Source organism: Lycorma delicatula, chromosome 4, assembly GCF_047948215.1.
Source record: "Lycorma delicatula isolate Av1 chromosome 4, ASM4794821v1, whole genome shotgun sequence".
NCBI lineage: Eukaryota > Metazoa > Arthropoda > Insecta > Hemiptera > Fulgoridae > Lycorma > Lycorma delicatula.
In genome coordinates, this window is record NC_134458.1 from 5513305 (window position 1) to 5536054 (window position 22750).

Consider the following 22750-nt stretch of genomic DNA (forward strand, 5'->3'; position numbering starts at 1 on the left):
GATGTTTTGTTAGGAGCTGGTTTATCTGGGTACTTATGGCAAAACAAATCTTGCAGTGCAACCACTGATTTCGTACTGAAGTACGACTCAACAATGAAAACACGTCATCTAGCGAAAACACCATCTTGTCTCTAGCAATACACTGAACGTTATGATTGCATTGTTGTTACTATCGGTAGTGTTCTACTGCGTCGCTGCGATGTTCAGATGTTGGACAAGTCCATTTCAGTAACGAGTAAGGGAGTAAGCTTGACTTTTGAAATTTCATGGATGAGTGATTGATGGGTTGCGTTTTATATGGGACACCCTGTAGGTTAGCAATAATCTTCTATTTAGTATTGTTGTACATTGATTCAAAACTTATAACATTATGTTCATTCTATGAAATCTGAACTCAAATTAAACAATATAATAAATTAATAAAAAGTAAAATAAATGTCAGCTGGTGACTGAATTGTAACACCTTCATATATTAGGGAGTAAGAAGGCAATTCATTTAATTAATAAAGAAGAAATGATTTGAATCTGAACACCTCAGCAAAAAAAGCAATAATTTTTTTTATCATACAGCTCAGAACTTTTGTACAAAAGTAAATGAATAATCAGTTATATTATCATAATAAAGCCATTTTACTGTTTATATACAAACATATCAAAACGTTGATAAAAATAAAGGAAATATATGAAAACATGACATAATATAAAAGATAACATCATTCATTATATTTGTTCTTACAACAGTAATGAATTGTATTTGTATATGAAGCAACAAGGGAGTTAGTAAAAAGTGAGCAAATATCATCTGGCACAAAATTCAGTTCAATATATACAACCATTCCCTGCTTTATGAATTTTTCTAATAAATTTTTGATATTATCAGTCACCAAATATAAATTGAACTTTTGTTTTCATGGCTCGAGCAAGAACATGAGTGGGCTGACATAGAGGGATACTGACGGTGAGATGTGAGGAGGGGATGGCATTCTAGACACCCCACCATTCATGTTTCTGTGGTCAGTAGCATCATGTTAGAACAAGAGGCTCTTATATTACTTGTGCAATGTGAAGTTTCTCATGAATGAAGGTAACAAACCCTCTGAAATTTTGACTAGACTGTGGGAACAGTTTGGGGATATGACACTGTCATATACCCAAATCTACGACTGGGCCAGCAAATTTAAAGGAGAAAGTGAAGCTAAAATTTGAGTCACAATAGGCATTCAAAAACAAGTGTGATGGATGACAACATTCGATTGATCCTTTGACCACACTGAAGACGATCAGTACCTTACAGTTAATTAAATTGCTTGGGGACTGAGTATCAGTCATAGAAGCGCCCATTCCATTGTCACAACTGGGTTCTGCAGGGTAGGAGAACTGGGTTCTCCTACAAAGTCTGTGCAAGGCAGCTTCTACAACTTTTAGCCTGAAATCAGAAACAGGACCGACAGCAAATCTGTCAAAAATGTTTAATTGATCGCAGAACAAAAGGTGAACTCAGACAATCATAGAAGTGATTCTCCTTCATGACAATGCCAGGTCAACACAGCCATTAGCAAGTGAGATAAGCCAGATGAATTTACTAAGAAATATTAGAACATTTTGTACTTTTATTCGAAACTAAAAAATGTTAAAAACAAAAGCACAGTTTCCGTTTTACTAACCCTCATATGAAGAAAATGATTCACTTTGTGGGGTTTTACTTTTTTATTTTGCAGGATTTTTGTATAAATATAAATTTAAAACAAGCTTTAATTTTTGTCAATATTCATATGTAATATATCAGATTTACAACAAACAAAACATCCATCCGAGAGAAATTCTGACTTTGGATTTCAGTAGTAACCATTAAGGTGAAGTACTTAAGGTGTTTACAGATAAACTGATCAAAACTGATATTAGTTCTTTCCAATTTGCATCAGATAACTGGACACAAAGTTCAAACATTCATTATTTTGAAGAAATTGAAGAAGATTAAATAAAGGACCAAAAACTCTCTTAACTAAACCATTGTTTGTTTTTTTTAAACCAGTGTTTCATTAATTAAACACTAAGGGTTTTACTTTATGTTGTGTTTCTTAAATATATAATTAAATGATTCGGTTTATTTTACTTATATAAATGTATAAGTCTATTTTTTACTCGTATTGCCACTTTATTGTCATTATTTTCTTTTTAATGAACATAAATTTAAAGATGTTATATAAAACTACTATAAAAGAATTAAATAAAATTTTAAGGATAACAGAAAAGATATATATTCTACAAAGGCATGGAGTTTCAACAAAGTTTAAAAACAACAGTAAAAGAAATTAATTTGTAAAAAAAACTGACTACTTAAGAAAACACAAAGGCGACCTTAAATGCAATCTTTTATGACTTATACTTTATATTTCAAATAACGTTTTATTAAGATTTAGATGTATCTTAAATTCTAAGAAATAACATAAAATAAGTGTTTTTTTTTAAAATTCAATACAGTGTTAAAAGAAAAGTTTAACCACGATGTAATTGAAAACAGCGCTAAAAAAAATAAATTTATTAGATTCTTTAATATTCACAAATATTGCAATTACTTTAAAGATACTTGAATACCAGTACAAGTTGCACATTTAAAATATCGTATGATCCTATAAAAATACTTCTCCCTATGATTATCAGTTACATAAAAATAAGAGAAAATGGTAAGTAAAATCTATCTCACCCTCTTCATCAGCAGGTTGGTAGAAAGAGAGACCTAAAGACACAAGTGCAGCTATCTCCAAAATTATTAATGTTACATCTTGAAGTGCTTCCCATACTAATTGCAGGAACGTTTTTGGAGGTTTTGGTGGAATTGTATTTGAGCCGAATGTTTCTCTTCTGTGTTCAATATCAGCCGCTGACCCACTTAAACCTACAGAAAAGAAGCAAAATTATTAGAGGAAAAAACTAGAAAATTTAAACCAATATAAGTAATAACTAATTTTTTTGCCCACTAATAGTGCTACACAAAATTCTGATTTATTTATTAAGATCTCATGAACTATCATGACTGAAGTTTACATACAATTTTCATTGCAGATACTGTTTAGAGCTATTTAACAGATATTTTTAATGGACTGTTTAAGCTGTTATCAACTACTCACATCGTAAATTGTACATCTGGTATTGCACTTTAATGTTACAGTTTTACTTTACTGTTTACTGGTTTCATTACACATTCTTAAAAAAATGTTTAATGACCTTTGATTAACCAGATATTTAAAAAAACGACATTCTTCCAGATATTTTACTCTAAGATTTGCGACATCGTATTGCACTTTTGATACACCACTTCACCTTAAAATAGCAGAAAAAATTCATACTAAAGAATGGAGTGATAAAGTATACTTGTTCATCAAACACATCTCTTTGTAAATAACTTGCAATATACTAATTGTCACAGATTCTTTTTGGAAGCCGTAAGACCTTGCCATTACATAATATAAAATCCCCTTGGAAAAATCAATATTGATACCAAGCATGCTTCCATATCTTGAATCTAAAGAGGGACCAGACTGAAGAATTTACCTGGAAAGGATATTCATTAAATTACTGCTAAATGTTCCTGCTGACTGATAACACTGGTCAACATGATTTTTTTTCTCACGAGTACCAATAGGTGTACTTATGTATATGGAATTTCTTCATCACCAACAGTTTTTTGTTATTTTAATTTTTTAAAATATCCTAAAACATTTTTTTGTTCATTTGTCCATTGTCAAGTAAAAGCTCTGAGATCACTGTAAATATGATGGAACCACATGAGCTAACTCAAAGGGTAGCGTTGCTACTGTTGTGCAGGTTCAGACGTGTATAGATATGTATAAACATGATCTAGTGTAGCACACATTCATCAGAACGATGCCACTTCTGAGATAGTAGTGAACCAGTATATACGACATTGTGAGTGATTTGTGTCTGAATTATAATTTGTGTATTACATATTTACAACTTTATTTCTTTTAATTAGTCAAAAAATGCCTAGAGTTTCTTTAAATCATCCTAACAAATTTTGTTATATATGTGGTGAAGTGACGCTCAAGTCCATAAAGTGAAACCTTATTCCATTAGTAAAACAGTGTTATGAACTTTATTTTGGGTGTAAAGTCGGGGACTAAACAAGGGCCTGGGCCCCACATATCTGTTGTTTATTGTGTTCTAGGCTTCTCAGTGCATGGAAAAATGGCACACGCCACATGCCATTTGCTATCCTTATGATTTGGAGGGAACCCAAAGATCACTCTACTGACTATTATTTCTGCTTAACAAACATTAAAGGGATTACGTCAAATCAAAACATACAGTGGTGTACTGCAATGAGACCAGTTCCACACTGCGAAGAATTGCCCATACCAAAGCCTCCAGAACATGTGACATTAGATGAGGAGAGCTCAGAGTTCGATGGAAGTAATGAAGAAAAAGAAACAGATTCTGGTGATACAACTTTTGAACAAAGTAGATCCTCTGAGCCTCATTTACTGATTTAAGAAAATTTTAATGATTTCATATGCGATTTAAAGTTATCCAAAAACAGTCTGAAATGCTTGCTTCCCAGCTAAAAGGATGGAATCTTCTTTAAAAGTATAAAATATGTACTTATTGTAATTGTCATTCTGAATTTAAAAACTAGAAGAAGATGGCTTAGTGTTTTCTAATGACATTTCTTCTCTTATGGAGACACTTTGTAATGAACGTAACCCAACAGAATGGTGCTTGTTCACTGATTCCTCTAAAGTTAGTTTAAAAACTGCGCTTCTGAATAATGGCAATAAATTCCCATCAGTACCTGTGGCTCACTCTGCTAGTATGAAAGAAACAAATGCAAACTTTAAATTTATATTGGAAAAGCTTTAATACGCAGTGTATAAATGGAATATTTGTGGTGATTTGAAGGTAATTGCACTTATTCTTGGTCTGCAGCTTAGTTACATAAAGTACTGTTGTTTTTTGTGTGAATGGGATAGTAGGAACAGAAAAAAACTATTTCATTAGAAAAGAATGGCCTAAATGCGAATCACTTATTCCTGAACAGAAAAATGTGAAACATGATTCTAAAAATGTGTATCTACCTCTGTTACATATCACACTAGGAGAATTATTGAAGAATTTTGCCAAGGTCATGGACAATATTCCTGGTTTCATGTACTTAAAACAGAAGTTTTCTTAGATTAGTGATGGAAAAATTACAAAAGGAATATTTGTGGGTCCACAAATAAGATCACTAATGCATGATGAAAAGTTTGAGGAAATATTGAATCCACTGGAGAAAGCAGCTTGCCAAGAATTCAAAAATGTTACTCAGTTTTTTGGGAAATCGAAAGGCAGAAAATTACCGTGATATTGTTAACGATGTTATAAAACTTTGGGTTATAATATGTCCTTTAAAGTACTCTTCCTGCACACGCACCTACATTTCTTCCCAGAAAATCTTGGCGGAGTGAGTGATGAGCACGGGGAACAATTTCATCAGGAGATTTCAGCTATGTAAAAGAGGTATCAAGGCAAATGGATTCCTAATATGCTGGCCAATTATTGTTGGACCATCAAGAGGGATGCTCCACAGACGAAATATAGCAGAAAATTGTCATTTCTTACTTTCTAGGTGAGTCAAATGTTTGAATATTGTGTAGTTAAGAATGCAGAAAGTATTAAAATGTTTGAAATTATAAATGCCTATCTCTCTGAAACCTTGTGTGATGGGAAAACACAGATATCATATTTAAATTCAGGAGAAAAAATACTATAAAAAGCACATATTTTTCTTCTCAACACAAAGAAAAATTATTTTTGTTCTGCAATGTAAATTGATCAGGCGTTAACAAAAAAAAAAATAGCTTTTAAAAACATGCCTTTTTTAAAATGATTTTATGTGAGTTTTTTCCAGCATGACAAGCTGCAATGAAAATTCAACCATACCTTACTAGAAAAGTACAGAATATCCCTGGGTATATAAATAAAAAAAATTCTTAAAATCTTGAGACATTTGTAGATAATTTGTGATATGTTTTACAACTGTATGACTTCTTTATGAGTAAAAGCAAAAAAGACCTAGAAGCCTGATAAGTCAAGGTCAAGTTAAGTATTCAAAAAAAAAATCTGAAAATATTTAATATTTTAAAACAAAATACTACTTAAACAACTTAATGTAATAAATATTTACAGGTTAACAAGAGAGCAGAAATTCAATGGAATACAAATGTCCACACATCTTGATACGTATATATATTATATATATATATATATATATATATATATATATATATATATATATATATACTTGACATATCTGTCACAAATAGTCTCTTTTGTCATAGAAGAGCATGTAAGAGTTATTGATATGTAAATGATGCCAAAATAATACTGATATTTTTTATGCTTACATTTTTATATTGTTAATGTACAGCTTTAATAAACAGAAATTGGATGTAAACAATGGATATATAGATTGAAGAAGGTGTAATGCTAATTGATTTTAAAGTGGTAGATGAATTTTGCTCCATTTTTCTTTATTACCATATGATGCAGTAATAGTTGGCATATTTTTTATTGAAGTTTAATACCTTATCATATTTAAAAAGTTATATGTCTCATATCGAATAAAAATTACAGTAATATTAATTTCAAAGGACGGATGAAAAAATTAATTATAACGGAAACATTTAACTAATACCTTCAATATGTTAGAACTCCATACTAAGGAAAAATACATAAGCAACTATGAAGTTGCGATTAAATGAATCATTAATAACGAACGTATGTTAAAAAGGACAAAATTATACTGAAAACAAAATCAAGGCTGTATATATACACGTGCATGCGCATACACACACACAATCTTGTAATGTGCTATGCTATCAAGATGGGATTCTTATAACATTAATCCTGATTCTACATTTCTCCTGCTTCTGTTTCCAATGAAAAATTCAACTCTATATATATATATAATTTAATTATTTATATTTTTAATAATTTATTTCACATACTTTTTCTTTAGTCTAATAATAGTGAAAAATTTAGAAAAGTGAACATCATTATTTAAGTAAATATCCCATTAAATAAAGCCTACTGAAATAAATAACGAAAAACCTGTACAGAAACATACTTCGCTATATTTCTGGGAAAATATACTTTAGTTCCGTTAATAGTCTATATTAATTTCTATTATTTTTTTTCAATAAAAAGTTTAACTTATCTACTTCTATTACTACTATTAGATTACTACTATTAGATCGTAATTGTATGATAATTCCTTCTGAAATTAGCTGCAACGCAGTAAAAATATAAGATATCTTGATTAAATAATTTATGACATGACTCCAAAGAAATAAGATTCTATAAAGAATTTTTTCTAGTCCAACAATAAAATAAAAATCTCAAATTTGCACAACTTACAGTGTTTTTGTAGATGTTTATGGCAAATAAAAAAGTGTCCTGTATATTGTACTAATAAAAAGTTATAAACTCTCAAAAATCATGAAAAACCTGTTAAAAGCAATACCATTTTGACTAACTAAATAAGTGCGCCAAGGAGGTTTCATGTCTTCCTGGCACTTTAATATTTTTATACTTATTATTATAGCTGAAATAGGCTTGTAAAGTTTGAACCATCCAACTGCAGTGTTCGTGTTATAACAGGCGCTTGAAGTCATTTCCAGTCGTCAGGAAAATTCATGTTGCAACATGCTCATTTATGCTTGTTGTATCATCTAGCTTTGCAGTTTGGTCAGTCGGACGTTAGTCAGTGACCTGTTCACATCTTTACCAAGCATCTCAAATTTCATCCTGTGTTTGAAAGTGTTTATTAAATAAATAGGTTTTAAACCTAAAAATCAATTAAATTTTTACATTATTTTCAAGTAATTTCAAATAAAACAATGAAAGAACAATGTTCCATAGGAATTTATGTAAATGAAGTGTCATAAAACAGTGTATGGTACAGTGCCAAAAGAACTCATTAAAATTTGTGAATTTAGTGATGAAAACTAACAACTTATTTTTTTGTGTTAATTCAGCTCTCACTAGTGTTTTTAAACATGAAAAATTCGTTTTTGTCAAAATTCAGTCACCTGTATGGACAGTTCTGTTGTGATCCTTTGAGAACTCATAAAAAACAGTTATGAAAAACTTAAGACAAATAACATTAGAGCAAGCAATTAAAGAACACATTTTTCCAAATTTAAATTTAGTTCTTGGAAAGTCTTTCTGTGTTAACTGTTTCAAAATTATTTTTTTCTTAGCAGAACAAATAACTATATGAATGCGAAGATCAAGAGCAATACATTGCCCCCACATCACAATATAAATCAATTGGATGCTCCTAGTAGCATTTTGGGTATATCACCTCCATTAAAATTGAAAAAATTAAGCTCGTTGGTTAACCACACTAAATAATAAACTTTCACTGTTAAAAACAGTGAAATATTGCTATTTCACTGAAGAATAATTAGAATTTTGCTACAATTTATTTTTTCTTCAATAGTGAAAAAAAACTATTTTAAAAGTATTGAAAATGTCAACTTCAACAACATAGGGCCTAAATGTAAAAAAACATATAAAAAATGCAAATTGCAAAGAAGACAAGAAATCCCATTGGAGCACTTATTTAGTGAGTCAAGATGGTATTGCTTTTAACAGGTTTTCAAGATTTTTCTTCTTCTTCAAGTGGCATCTCCTTTCAGGAGGTTTGCAATCATCATTGCTACTTTGAGCTTTGAGTAGGAAGCTCGGAACAGTTCAGTGGAAGTTGCGCTGAACCATTCCCTCAGATTGCGCAACCATGAACTTCTGCACCTCCCAACATTACGCCTACCCACTATCTTCTCCTGCATGATCAACTGGAGCAACTCAAACTTCTCTCCCATCATTATGTGACCTAGATACTGTAATTTCCTTGTTTGTACTGTAGACGTAATCTCGAGTTGTTTATTCATACTCTCTAGTACCTTGATGTTTGACACCTTATCCTTCTAAGACATCCTTAGCATGCGTCTATAGCACCACATTTCAAAGGCTGCCAGCTTTTTCATTTGCAGTTAGTCAGTTTGTACTTATTCTTTTAATTCCTGGCACACTCTAACACAGTTCTCCTTCTGATCATCAGAAAGCAGTCATGGAATAAACGAATAAACTTTGCCATGATGCATCTCATATTTAAATCTTCAGTTAGGATTCTTTGGCATGAATTGCAGGAAATTCCAGTTCCAATTCACTGGTTGCTCTGCGATGATCAAACATCACACACTTTTTGAACATTTTCATCTGTTCTGGACGTTGAGGGGTGACCCTTACAGGAATCATCCTCAAGTAACAATTGGCCACTTCTGAACTGGGTAAAAAAAATTGAAAATTCTTGGGTGGTTTAGAATTTTTTCCCCATTTGCTTCCCGAAGCACTGAAACTGTTTCTGGCACTGCAGGAAACAGAAATTAATATTGGCATGTTACTCCTTAAAGTTTGTCATCACAAGATCACTGAGAGCATTGGGAGGGCCTTAAAGAAATAATCACTCTGTCCACTGTGATGGTTTCTTATGAATACTACCTGACAAGGACAGCACTGCCAACCCACTTGCTTACAGAAAATAATTCTTGTTTTTTGGTTACCCATCACCATAGGCATAATAGTCATTTTATTTCTATTAAATACTTTCTTAGCCATTGCTTTTGTAGTTTTTATTTCATTTTACAATTTCAACCATCTCTTAAAATCATAACTAATCCCTGCACAGTATTACTTGTTCAATTTTTTCTTCTTTTCTCTAAAAATTCATGGTTTATTGTCTCCTACCCTCATTATGTTTGCCTAATGATAGGTAAGATGATATCCCAGGGCTTGAAAGTAATTTTTTGCCACTCATCAGACTCAGAGATGGATCAGTAGTGTAAACATACTATATGTGTAAAGCTTTTCTTTAAATCAAAATCAATTTTTCAAACGTAGAGGTTAATTAGAATATGTTTTGACTAGTAAGTATAATTCAAATAATCTATGGGGATGATAAAAATATTCTGATCGATTTTAGAAACAAAATCTACAGAAAGGGCATGAACATACTGTTGTAAGGACGTATAGAAATCAACTGTTAAGAATCGTTTGATTCAAAAACATTTACATAAAACTAGAGTTAACTACACCTATTCTTAGATGTGTGCTATATGATTTGCATCCATACAAAATGGCAATTATGCAAGAACTAAATGAGAGAAACAAAACCGGATAGATCAGAAAAAAATGATCAAAGATATGATCCATATTTGCCACTGAAAAACATATAACAGAGTCATCAAAGGCAACTTTATTCACCTAAAGTAGCATTGTAATGGGTAAACCAAGCATCCCAAATCGCAAGTCCATAATTCTCAAGAAGAGACAACCACTGCCACATGGAACATTGTTCTACACAATTTTCAAAGATAGAGAATTAGGTTCTAACAAGATAGCGCAACAAGCCGTATTGCTATACACAGTCTGCGTGATTTACATATGATATTTGTTAGCAGTCTTGTCTTTCCTTTTGATAATCCTTTGGCCAGCTTAGTGCCATATCTTTTGGACAATAACCTTTTCTGTGAGACTATTTTAAGAGGAGTCTATTCAGGCCTTACACTGGGAGAATTCACCTCAAAATCAACTAAATCATATTTGACGCACTTAAAAAATTATGAATGATTTTGTACATCATCTAAATGAGAAGTTAACTGAAATGGAAGAAGGATGTTTGCTTACAATTTTCAAATAATAGGTAACAAAATCTCTCATACATTCTCTTTCAAATTATCAGCAAAACTTCAGCCAAGGTTTTAAAATAAAGAACAAATTTTCCTACTTTCCTAAGTATTTTATAACTGGCTGTATCAACTGGTAAAAGTTTCTAATTGGAACCATTTCTTGAGAACTGATCATGAGTGTATATGCCTATGACATATATCCCAACAAAATATATGTATATTATGCTTGACAAACATTAAAAATACAGTAATTAATAGCTCAGTTTTTGAAAGAATATATAACTAAAAACTGAAGTCTTACCTTCACTAGGTGATGTGTAGAGCTTTTTACATATTTCTTGCACCCCTCCGTACTCTGTAACCTTAGCAATACCTTCACGGCCACGGTGCTCCATGAGCTCCCGCAGCTGCTTGAGAGAAATCCCATACTGCGCCGGCCGCCCATCTATCATCGCCATCTTGTATGGGCCTACTCCTGCACCACCTGCTGTATAAAGAAATTACACATTACTTTTATAAAAAAAAAAAACCTCAAGAAATATAGATGAAAAAATATATTAAACTAATAGTCACTATAGTTAACGTGAGTTGCATTTTTAATTTTTCATTTGGTAGTCATTGTACGATAAATGATCCCTATATTATTCATACAGTATTATTCCCACAAATTAATGGAACACTACCACCTGTAGTAAGTACACAGTAATGAAGGACTGAAGATGAGTTATATACTGCAATGGGATATCTTTTATGTAAGTCACTGCAGCATGTGCATACAGTTTACATCAACTTACCTGTAAATTAAATGTTACAATTCATTTGCTCCATCTATCACCACATTTTCTTTATTGTACCATTCCAATATTTCCTTGCAACATTCTGGCCTATTGTAATTTAAAGATGGGAACTTACTGTAGGGTTCTGATTTTAAAATAAAATTTTATGTTTATAAAATCAAAAAAGTAACTGAGACAACAGAAAATCAGTTCATGATCTTTCCAATCTATTCTGATTTAACAACAAAGTTTTAAGATTTAAAAATTATTAATAAAATTGCTGCAGCAACAGAAGCATTTCAGTCTGGTGTTGAACATATTCAGTGTTTTATTGTGTATTAACAGATGTTGATTTAAAATCCTGCACACTCTAGTGAGATTGAAGTAGTAAGTGGAAGGGAGACAATCAGATATATTATATATAAAATTTTAACAACTTAAAATTTATATAATTGTTAAGGATATTGTTATGCTGTCAGTGGAAATGTTTGTATCTTAATAATATCCTAAATAACCACCACCGCTTGAATAACACATTCTCTTTGACTAAATGACAAAACTACAGGTTTCAATACCTCTCTTCTACAGCAATCATGCCTAATACAACTCCTACTATCTATAATTGTATCTGTTATTGTATCTGCAGTTATTTAAAAACAAAACCAATAAGTATAATAAAACAGTGAAGATCACTGAGAACAAATACATTCTACAACAGTGATATTAGAAATTTTAAGTTTGTAGATCAAATATGAATTAAGTTTAAAGTCAATAAAACAGAATCAATAAATGAAATTAAAAAAAAAAAATGGTTGTTATCTCAACTAAAATGTAATTGAAAAGATGTCACCAAAACCTAACATACATTTAATACTACTAAAACATGGTTTCATACTAAACAAATATTTCATGATTTTCAGGCATTTACACTTTAAATAGTACCTGCAGTTAAAACTGCAGGTACAAGATATAACTAATAGAAATGTAAGCCTACAAAAAACAAAGAGGTATGAGATACAAAACAAATTTACTTTTAAAATAAGTAAATTATCAACAATTTAGTCTATGGAATTGTAAGAAAAGATGTGTAATTGTTAAAAGTATAACACAATACATTGTTGATTTTACGTTGTAATTATAAACCAGAAGGCTTTATTTTATAAAGTTTTCAATAAAAAGTGTAAATTTTCTCTATATTTATTTACTGATATTGTAAATATGTATAGTCCATCACACAAATGCAGATTTAATAAAAATTAAGGTTTCATAATTTACTAAGTAGAAATGGTACTTTCACATACTCTATAAATAAGAAATAAAAACAGTTCACAAAAAAATGTAACATTTTACTAAATAAAAAAAATACAGGGATCACATAAGACAGAAGCATACAGATTAAAATCAAACACTGAAATAAACAAAAATCAAGAAAATATAGAAACAACCATTTCAAAGAGAAGGTTTAAGTTTCCTGGATCACAAGATCTGAATAGATCCAAAACGACTACACAAAAAACTTTTCAATAAATTTTGGAAACTCAAAAATTAGGTGGAAATATTAAACAAATGAAAGAACTGAAGAAATAAAACATTTCAGAAATAGACTGGCTTGATAAAAAGGAATTTAGATAAATAGTACACAACACAAAGGTTCCTGTGGTAAAAGACACAACAGTGGTCCAACAGAGAAGAGAAAAACACAGTAAAGTATGGAGGAAAAGAAGAAAAAACTAAAATGATACCAGCATGGTTCTTAAAATTCTGATTTGTAAAGAAAAAATGAAAACATTAAACATTAAACATGATTGTGCCAAAAACAGCATCACACAAAAAAAAATTATTTAGACAATACGTATTTATTGTACTGGTAGGGTATAATGTTACTAAAAGGGGGTTAACAATATCTATTTGGTTCTTAAAGATCACCTTGCTTAAAAAATAATACACAATAATAAAATTAAAATAAAGAACAAATTTATAGTTATAAATAAAACAAACTGTAATAAAAAAAAGATAATTAGAAATAAAAGTTTTTTAGCAATGTAAAGCTACATATTTTTTGAATGCCAAATGAAACCAAATTTAATTTTGAATGTAACATTTTTAAAAGAAAAGATTTTCAGACATTCTTGCAGCAATCTTCACTAATGTTACTATTCTCACTAGACTCAGGTGGTGTTACTGTTGTTACTTTTTTTGAGTTTAACAGATATATATTTTGAATGGAATCATAATAACATGCTGGATTTAAATTATTCATCTTCATTTAGTATAATTATTATTGTATTTAAACATTTCATAAAAATGTCAGGATGAGAACAGCAGCACCAATCATTAAACATAGAGGTAAGAGCAATTAAAAACATTATATTGAACTTGGTTCAGTTTGTAGTTTAAAAAGTTATACGTAAATAATTTTCATCATCGACTGTCACAAATAAAATAATAACAAATTTATCGACTTTTTTAACAGTTAACTCGAGTAAAAATGAAAGAAATATTAAAATAGGCTAACAATAGAATATCCTGATCAAATTAGACATGTTTATACATATTTTTCATATAAAATGTTACGTTAAAATAGGCCAGATTTATTCAGTACAAGAGATATAATTCACTTCAAAAAAGAACGACTGAAATTCTTCCTACAGATATACATGCTGTATCACATCCAATATTCTTGAAAAATAATACAATAAAAAAGCCAATTTATATATTATATTTAAATAAAATCTATGAAGGCTGTATTACAATATTGCAAAGTTAATTTTCTTAAGAGAAAATTATATCTAAAAAAAAGCAGACAATAGAAAACAGAATAACATCATAATAAATTAACCAACACTATAATAAACAAAAAAGTTATATTTTGCATTATATAATCTAAAAATATAAATTAATAAAATGAAGGTCTTTGTATAAAACACAAGTGATAGTTTTCAAATACAAATTATCTACTATATATTATACTACTATGCATCTCTAATATATAACAATATAAATGAAACAAATAAATGCTACCAAATTTCCAACCCATATTAACAAAGTTGAAAAGTGTAAGGAATTCATCAACTGAATAAAATACAGGATAGAGAAAATGCTTTAATAATCTTTTAAATTTTGGCATTGTTTTACTTGGTTCTACATTTTGTATCTTTAGGTATCTTGCAATCACTACACCAATATTTTACTGCTGTACCTGTCAATATCAGGATATTTTGAATAAATTAAAAATTTATGCATGTCCCAGTAAACAATTAGAATTACTACGTATGAAATAATTAATATATTAACCACATACTTTTATAGTTATACCGACCAAATAAAACAATTTTACCTTGATATAAAATATAGAATCCTATTCCTTAACATACAAAAAATAATTAAATAAAAACACCGCGTATTCTTTTACGAACGACTGTTTCATCTGCACACTTTAAAACTTATAATAAATACTGTCTGATAAAAATAAACAGTATCAAAATATTTATACAATTGAAAAACCAAAACTTTCACACAGGTAACTAAATCACCCAAAGGAAAATAGTATAGAGTTATTCTGAACACGACCAAATAAAATAAAAATTAAAGAACCAGACAATTAGATACATACAAGAAAATATTCCTCAGAATAATTTGAATATTTTTTTATTAACAGTAAACTTTTAATGGGGAGAAATTCGTAAATAGGTGAAACGTGGAACAAAATAAAAAGTGAGGTTATGTCATTCATAACCTACTCAATTCAACACATGTTCATTCTTCCCGAATATATTTGTAACTAACTTATCGAGCCGTTGATTTTCGATTTAATAACTTATCGAGTTCAAAGTGACACAGCAAGAATAAGAACACTGACACTGTTAACATAAAGAATAGATAAAGAACTTCATTAAAATGGAAAAGTAGAGCTTTGATTTGAACGTATTGAAATACATGTAAAGAATGCAGTGACTAGATTCATGGAGGATTATCCGCTTAATGCTACAATTCACGAAAAACAGTAAAATTAACTACGCATGTATCACATATTTAGAATTTGATCACACATTTTAATAAAAAAAATAACTAAAGATATGATGCGAAAGGAATGCGAAATTCAGGGCTAAATCATTTTCGATTCCAAGTTGAAATTCAACCGTACAGATAGCGCAGCTGCAAACCATGAACAGTAGAATCTAGATTCTCGTTCTCCACAATTGTTCTTACATTAAATTTTATTCTAAATCGCGCGTTTTTTGTTTTAGATATAAAAGGCGTATATATAAAACACACGTCTTCATAGGCCGTTTTACATTTTAAATTAAACCGCAAAGTTACTTCCTTGTGCTTCGAATATCAATCAGTATTAACTAACCACAAAATTTGATAAATGAAATGTTTGTTGTACGAACCATTCTACTGATACTAAGCAGTTACAAGGCAGTAAAGATTGTTTTAATGCCTAAATAAAACACGAATTATAAAAAATAATAATAATTTAAGTAAATATATGCTATAAAAAATAACAGTTGTATAATTTAAAACATACTTTTAATAATAGGAGAGAGAATGGAGTCTGTGATAAGCTATTATTACCCTGAAAAACCTATTCAAGATTTTTATGATGAAATGCTAATAACAAGAGTAGATTAAAAAATTGTCCGTCAATAACAGCAATTGTCTTTGTGAAGAAGAAAAAAGTTTTAAAATAAATCATATTAAAAACAAATACAAACAATAACAATTGAACATAAGAAAGAAGCCCTAATAAGAAAGGGAGTCCGACAAGGATGTTCCCTAACTCCGTTACTTTTTAATCTTTACATGGAACTAGCAGTTAATGATGTTAAAGAACAATTTAGATTCGGAGTAACAGTACAAGGTGAAAAGATAAAGATGCTACGATTTGCTGATGATATAGTAATTCTAGCCGAGAGTAAAAAGGATTTAGAAGAAACAATGAATGGTATAGATGAAGTCCTACGCAAGAACTATCGCATGAAAATAAACAAGAACAAAACAAAAGTAATGAAATGTAGTAGAAATAACAAAGATGGACCGCTGAATGTGAAAATAGGAGGAGAAAAGATTATGGAGGTAGAAGAATTTTGTTATTTGGGAAGTAAAATTACTAAAGATGGACGAAGCAGGAGCGATATAAAATGCCGAATAGCACAAGCTAAACGAGCCTTCAGTAAGAAATATAATTTGTTTACATCAAAAATTAATTTAAATGTCAGGAAAAGATTTTTGAAAGTGTATGTTTGGAGTGTCGCTTTATATGGAAGGGAAACTTGGACAATCGGAGTATCTGAGAAGAAAAGATTAGAAGCTTTTGAAATGTGGTGCTATAGGAGAATGTTAAAAATCAGATGGGTGGATAAAGTGACAAATGAAGAGGTATTGCGGCAAATAGATGAAGAAAGAAGCATTTGGAAAAATATAGTTAAAAGAAGAGACAGACTTATATGCCACATACTAAGGCATCCTGGAATAGTCGCTTTAATATTGGAAGGACATGTAGAAGGGAAAAATTGTGTAGGCAGGCCACTTTTGGAGTATGTAAAACAAATTGTTGGGGATGTAGGATGTAGAGGGTATACTGAAATGAAACGACTAGCACTAGATAGGGAATCTTGGAGAGCTGCATCAAACCAGTCAAATGACTGAAGACAAAAAAAAAAAAAAATTATTACACAAGTAAATTATTATTCTGTGTAAACTTCATAGCACATTACCACGTAATACACAGTACATCACAATAATGCTCATAACGCACATTAATCAATAATATTACTTACACAAATCCTCCTCCAACAAGAATAGCCCTAAGAGCTGCTAATGGGTCTTGTGAATCTTCCCAATGAATGAATTCCAATGACTAGTATTGATGTAGTTCAAAAGACGGATACAAAATAATATAGGCTAAACACGAGTCTCTTTAATATAGGTAAATGTGGGTCTCTCTTTGAAGGAAGTAAACACACTGTTATTGATATTTACATTAATCTCCGCAGATAAACAAAGTTTTCCTTAAAAAATTATTTTAATGAGGCTCAGATCGCAAAACTTCCCAGGGAAGTAATGTAAATATGGGGCATATTTTCATATTGTAACAATATATACTTTTCACTTCGACTAGTTTTAAAAATTGTAACTTTAAGCAAATGATATGTTTAGTAAGAACAGTAGGTCCTAAAATAATACATAATTTCTGATCGCTCTCTCAAGTCGATATGATCACCATTTTTGACTTGAAAAATAAATTTATCGACCCTACATGCAATCACCTATTAAGCCTTGTGGAAACTTACTACTAGTTACGGTCTACTTTTGCCGAATGAAAAAGATAACTATACAGTAAAAATATTTTATAGCGGCATTGCTTAAAACAATGAATCTACTGTAACAACGAAAAAATTGGTCCCCGTTTGGTCTGCATTGAATTTAATACTACTTATAGAAAAAAAACACCTGCTACAATGACACCGGCTGTAACAACGAAATCAGCAATAACGACCATATTTAACTTTAAATAAGTCATTTTTAGCTTTGATATTGTTAGAATATAGAGCGGATGTTTATGTAACCGTAATACGGAACTGTATTCACCATTCATTTGAACAGATGTAATTCGACAGTAGTAACAGTATCACATGATTAGGCTTGCAATAAGCTGTGCGTACTGTATTTCTATTTCGATATACATTTCTACTTTTACTTTTTCTTTTTCTTTTTACGGGTTTCAAAATCCCTAAAAGAAAATCACTGTAGAAGAAAAAGCGTACATAATTTGGAGGTTACAATTAGGAGAAAAAAACACTGATATCTGCAAAGAATTATCTGTGAATCATTCAACTGTCTCAACAATATCAAAAAATCGGGATAAAATTAAACAAGCATACGAGAAAAGTAGTTCTTTTCATCTGAAAAAAAATATGGAGTAGCACTTGCAGAAGCATTACTAAAATGGTTCAAGATTCAAAGAAGTTCTTATATTCTAATAAACGGCCCAGTTCCATTGCAAAAGACCGAAGATTTTGCAGCTAGACTGAATTTAAATTTTCGTCCGTGTTCTTCATGGATCCAACGCTTTCTCAAACGTCACGATATTGTGTTCGGAAAAATTTCTGCTGAGTCATCTGGTGTTCCGTCTGAAGCAAACTAAAACAGATTAATCACTGTTTGGCCTAAACTAAGGAAGAGATACTCCAGTGTTCAAATTTATAACGCATATGAAACGGGACTCTTCTTCAGGCTGAGTCCAGATAAAAATTCAAATTTAAGGGAGAAAAATGTTCCGGGAACACGTAGAAGGAACGAAAAATGTGTGAGAACGGACGGCCTTGCTCGAGGAAGAAATTGTTGACGCTCACCTGTATTGTGTTAGGTGGCAGCTTCATTCAGACTGCAGACGTAGTACCAGGCGTTTCAAAGAGCCACTGGGTAATAGAGACCTTGTCTAAGATCCGTCAAGTCTTGGTGGCTGGTGTCGGCTGCTTGGGTGGACCATGGTCGGCTGTTCTCTTGCAGGGTCGTTGACCAAACAGAAGTACCCCGATGCTTCAAATGTCAATGCCTTGGTCACACCTCTCTCCGCTGTAGAGCACAGTCGGAGATGTGTAGGCATTGCGGCTTTGATGGCACAGGGCAGTTAACTGCCCTAATAAGATCGCGCCTGCAAACTGCGCTCGTTGTGCCTTGGTGAAAGGCTTTGATTCTGGGCACCGGGTCAGGAGGAAACAATGCAGGTCACACGACATAGCCTGAGCTAAGACCATAAATAGTACGGCGTATGGCGACGCCTGAATTGGGGGAAGCTTTCGAGGACGGTCGTCACCATATCGAACGGTTGCACCTGGGGCAGTTAAACCTGCATCATTCCCGGACGGCCACCAATGAGGCCATGAGGATTCTTGAGGAGTACGATCTCGAGGTCCTCTTGGTCCAGAAACCATACACGCTCGGGGATAGAGTGGTCGGCTTCCACGGGGTTCATGTTATTCATTTTCGTGGGGCACAGCCACTCTCTGCTATCGTAGTGGGCTCGGTCTCGTTGGGTGCAATCTGGTAGCTTCAGTTTTCTGATGAGCAATTCACTGTCATGCGAGTCACAAGGGGTATGCTCGATGTTGTACTGGTTTCGGGATAATTCCAGCTTAGATGGAGTATCGATGACTTATTGGCGAAGGTTGGGCAGATTCTGGATGGTCTCCCGGGCACCAGAATGCTGGTTGCTCTGGACGCTAATGCCAAGTCTTCCGCCTGGCATTCACCACTCACTGACTCCAGAGGCGCTGGTCTCGCACAGTTCGTAGAGGCTAGGAACCTCTACTTGCTTAATGATGCAGAACAACCGCCGACTTGCTCTTGCGAACTGGGGGAAAGTTATACCAACGTCACCTTGGTGATGGGCGATATACGTAGAAGTACAAGTAGTTGGACTGTCTGGTCCGAGGCCATTGTGAGCGATCATAGGCTTATAACCTATGAGATCGTGTACGGAGGCGGTCTAAGAGCTCCAGATCCGGATCGCTATAATCTTAGGAACCTGGATCGGGACAGGCTGCGGCGCGAGTGCGCGGCTGCCTTACACGGGTTGGAATGGTGCATGGAGGACAGTGAGGAGGTGTAATTGATTGCTGAACAATTCGGCAGGGTCATCATGACTGGCTGCGCTAGGATCCTCCGGCGGCTACGGTCAATGGACGGACCCTTGAGTAGTGTCCAGTCCGCTGATCAGAGAGTGCCCGGAGCCGTAATGACCTCCGCTTTCGGGAGGCTGTCTGTTGATCACAGGCGGCGACCCAGGAAAAGGTGGTGGTCCTCTGACCTGAGTGTGCTGCACGCAAGTGTGAGATCTCGCGTAGAAAGTACCAGCGTCGCCCCCTAACGAGAAATATCGTTGATGACGTGCGCGCTTATAGCCTGCGTGTCTACCGGCGCGTCCGTAGTGAATACATTCATGCCATCAAGGAAGCCAAACTCAAGTTTTGGAAAGATTCCATACGCGAGTTGCAGGGCAACCCCTGACAACATGCAAAGTCATGTTACTGGCCAAAGGCGTTGCAAGTGCTGTTCAGTGTTCGGTGCGGGTTTGGTGGTCAAGACCACACGTTAACATGTGTGGCGACTTACCAGGCGTTTCTGGATACTCTGTTTCCAGATGCTCCGGAGGGTGAAGCATAGGTCGGCGTTAGGGCGGGTGAGACCATTCCCTAACGTGAGGGCTGTGGATTCGTTGATATAGGCCAAGTGGTTTCTCGAATGGCACTGAGAAAGGCACCGGGGATTGACCAATTTCATCCGGATATTTTCTATCATCTGCTGCCTGTCATAAGAGAGCCGCTTGTCAGACTGTTCTCGGGGTGCCTAAGCTGGGGTTGCTTTCCCACTTGTTAGAAGGTGGCTTTGGTGAGGGTGCTCTTAAAACCAAGAAAGGATCCGAGTGAGGTCGGCAGTTATCGGCCCATCAGCCTCTTGCCGGTTATCGGCATATTACTTGAAAGGCTGGTTGTGGATCGGCTCTGGGAATGCATCGATATGAACTGTCTTCTATATCGAAGCTTCATAAAAGGGGTTGGCACCGAGGATTGCATCGATTTAGTGGTGAAAATTGTGGCTACTATATGGAAGATGCGAAGAGGCAGAGAAGCCGAGGTATTTGGGATGCGGTTTCGAGCCTCGCCTGGACCGAAGTGGAGTGGTGATCACAATGCATCGGTTCTAAATTTCGTTCAATTGCCCATCTCCCGCCTGTGGAGTAGGCTTTACAGCCTCGCGATGGATGCATGGCAGCAAGAGTGGCACACCACGACTAAGGGAAGTTCCTTGTATATATTTATACAGAACTTCGCCTGTCCTTCGTTTTTAAGGGGAACGGGTGCCCGGGTGCTCTCCAACCACGCAAACTTGAACCAATATTTGTTTCGGTTCCACTTGGCAGCTGATAAGTTGTGCGTCTGCGGGGAGGTCCAGTCGAACGAATATACGATGTTCGATTGCCCAGCTCTTGGGGGGCCAGAACTCTGGCCAGGTCACACTGCAACTTAGTCGTCAAGGGGAAAATTGGCCACTCATAAGCGGCAAGTCAATTTGGCGTGAACTCCATTGTCGGACAGTGTAGGTGTTCTTTGATGCTGCTGCTTTGTTCAACCGGCATCAGTAGTTCATTTAAGGGAAAAACTCCTACCTACCTGCTGTGGGAAGCTACCCAGTATTAAAGCTGCAACCGCTTTAATATTGGTATAAAGGTACTTGCTGGCATTTAGCGATCTAGGCGTGGCATCGAATTGCTGTCTTGACGAGATAAATTTAATTTATTGAATGATATATATATATTTTAGTAGTTGACGGGGTGCGCCTACCCATTTTAGAATATATCACAAGTGAGCGGTGGGACACGAAGCAAGTGGTGTGTGGCACTACGCTTAGTCTGCTTACGTAACTAGGTTAGCTCTAGGAGCTAGTTAGGACGTTGGTCACTAAACTAATTCGAGGCTCAGTAGCTGCTTGCAGCTCAGACACTTGGTCTTATGCTTTAGGGCGACCGAATGGGATGGTGACGGGAGAAATGGCATGCAAACCAGAGTACGTAAAGAAAAAAAACTAAAAAAAAACTGATGGGTGTAGTGCGTCGAGGTGAAAGTGTAGGACTTTATAATCTTGGCGTATGCTTGTGAATATTAAGATGTAGTGAAGATGGTAGACAGTAAATAGATCAATCATGTTACATTAATGTAACATTCCGAGGTATTGAATTACACTCACACATGTACACTACATATTATTTACAATAACGTGGCAACCTGACTACAAAGAAGTATTATTTAACATGATAACACCTACAGAGAGAGAGAGAGAGAAACTAAATAAAGTACGTAAATGACAATGTTCGACTGTTTATGCATAAAAATATTTTTTTAAATTACAACGTAGAGAGAGAGATTCACTAGAACAAAACTTAGTAACACTATACTGCCACGACCATCTGGTTGACCTTGAACATGTTTATTAGTATCTTCTAAGAAAGGTCTTTTAACAGGAAATATCTCACCCGGTGAACCTTGTTCATGTTTATCGCCTACACACAGTATTCACCTTTCATCATCTTAAACAATAATATTTAGGTAAGTGTTAACATTTTTTGTAAAACATAATATAACTGTAGGAAGCCTACAAAGACTGAAGGAAGTTTCACCTAATGCATAACTATTTAAATATATAAAAACATCAGAACTG

At 33.5% G+C, this 22750-nt stretch overlaps 1 protein-coding gene across 9 annotated transcripts in view; it reads right to left on the reverse strand.

Annotated features, from left to right (window-relative positions):
* PMCA (plasma membrane calcium-transporting ATPase 3) overlaps positions 1-22750 on the reverse strand; it is a 762833-nt gene that overhangs the window by 236918 nt on the left and 503165 nt on the right. For 8 of the 9 annotated variants that reach the window (XM_075362205.1, XM_075362203.1, XM_075362206.1 and 5 more), the window contains 2 exons: positions 11053-11238; positions 2705-2896 (listed from right to left, as the gene is read on the reverse strand). In XM_075362205.1, coding sequence (XP_075218320.1) covers positions 2705-2896; positions 11053-11209 — 349 coding nt within the window. In that variant the 5' untranslated portion in view covers positions 11210-11238. Of the gene's footprint in view, positions 1-2704; positions 2897-11052; positions 11239-14864; positions 14983-22750 lie in introns of those variants that run through there. The other variant, XM_075362202.1, reaches the window with a different exon arrangement.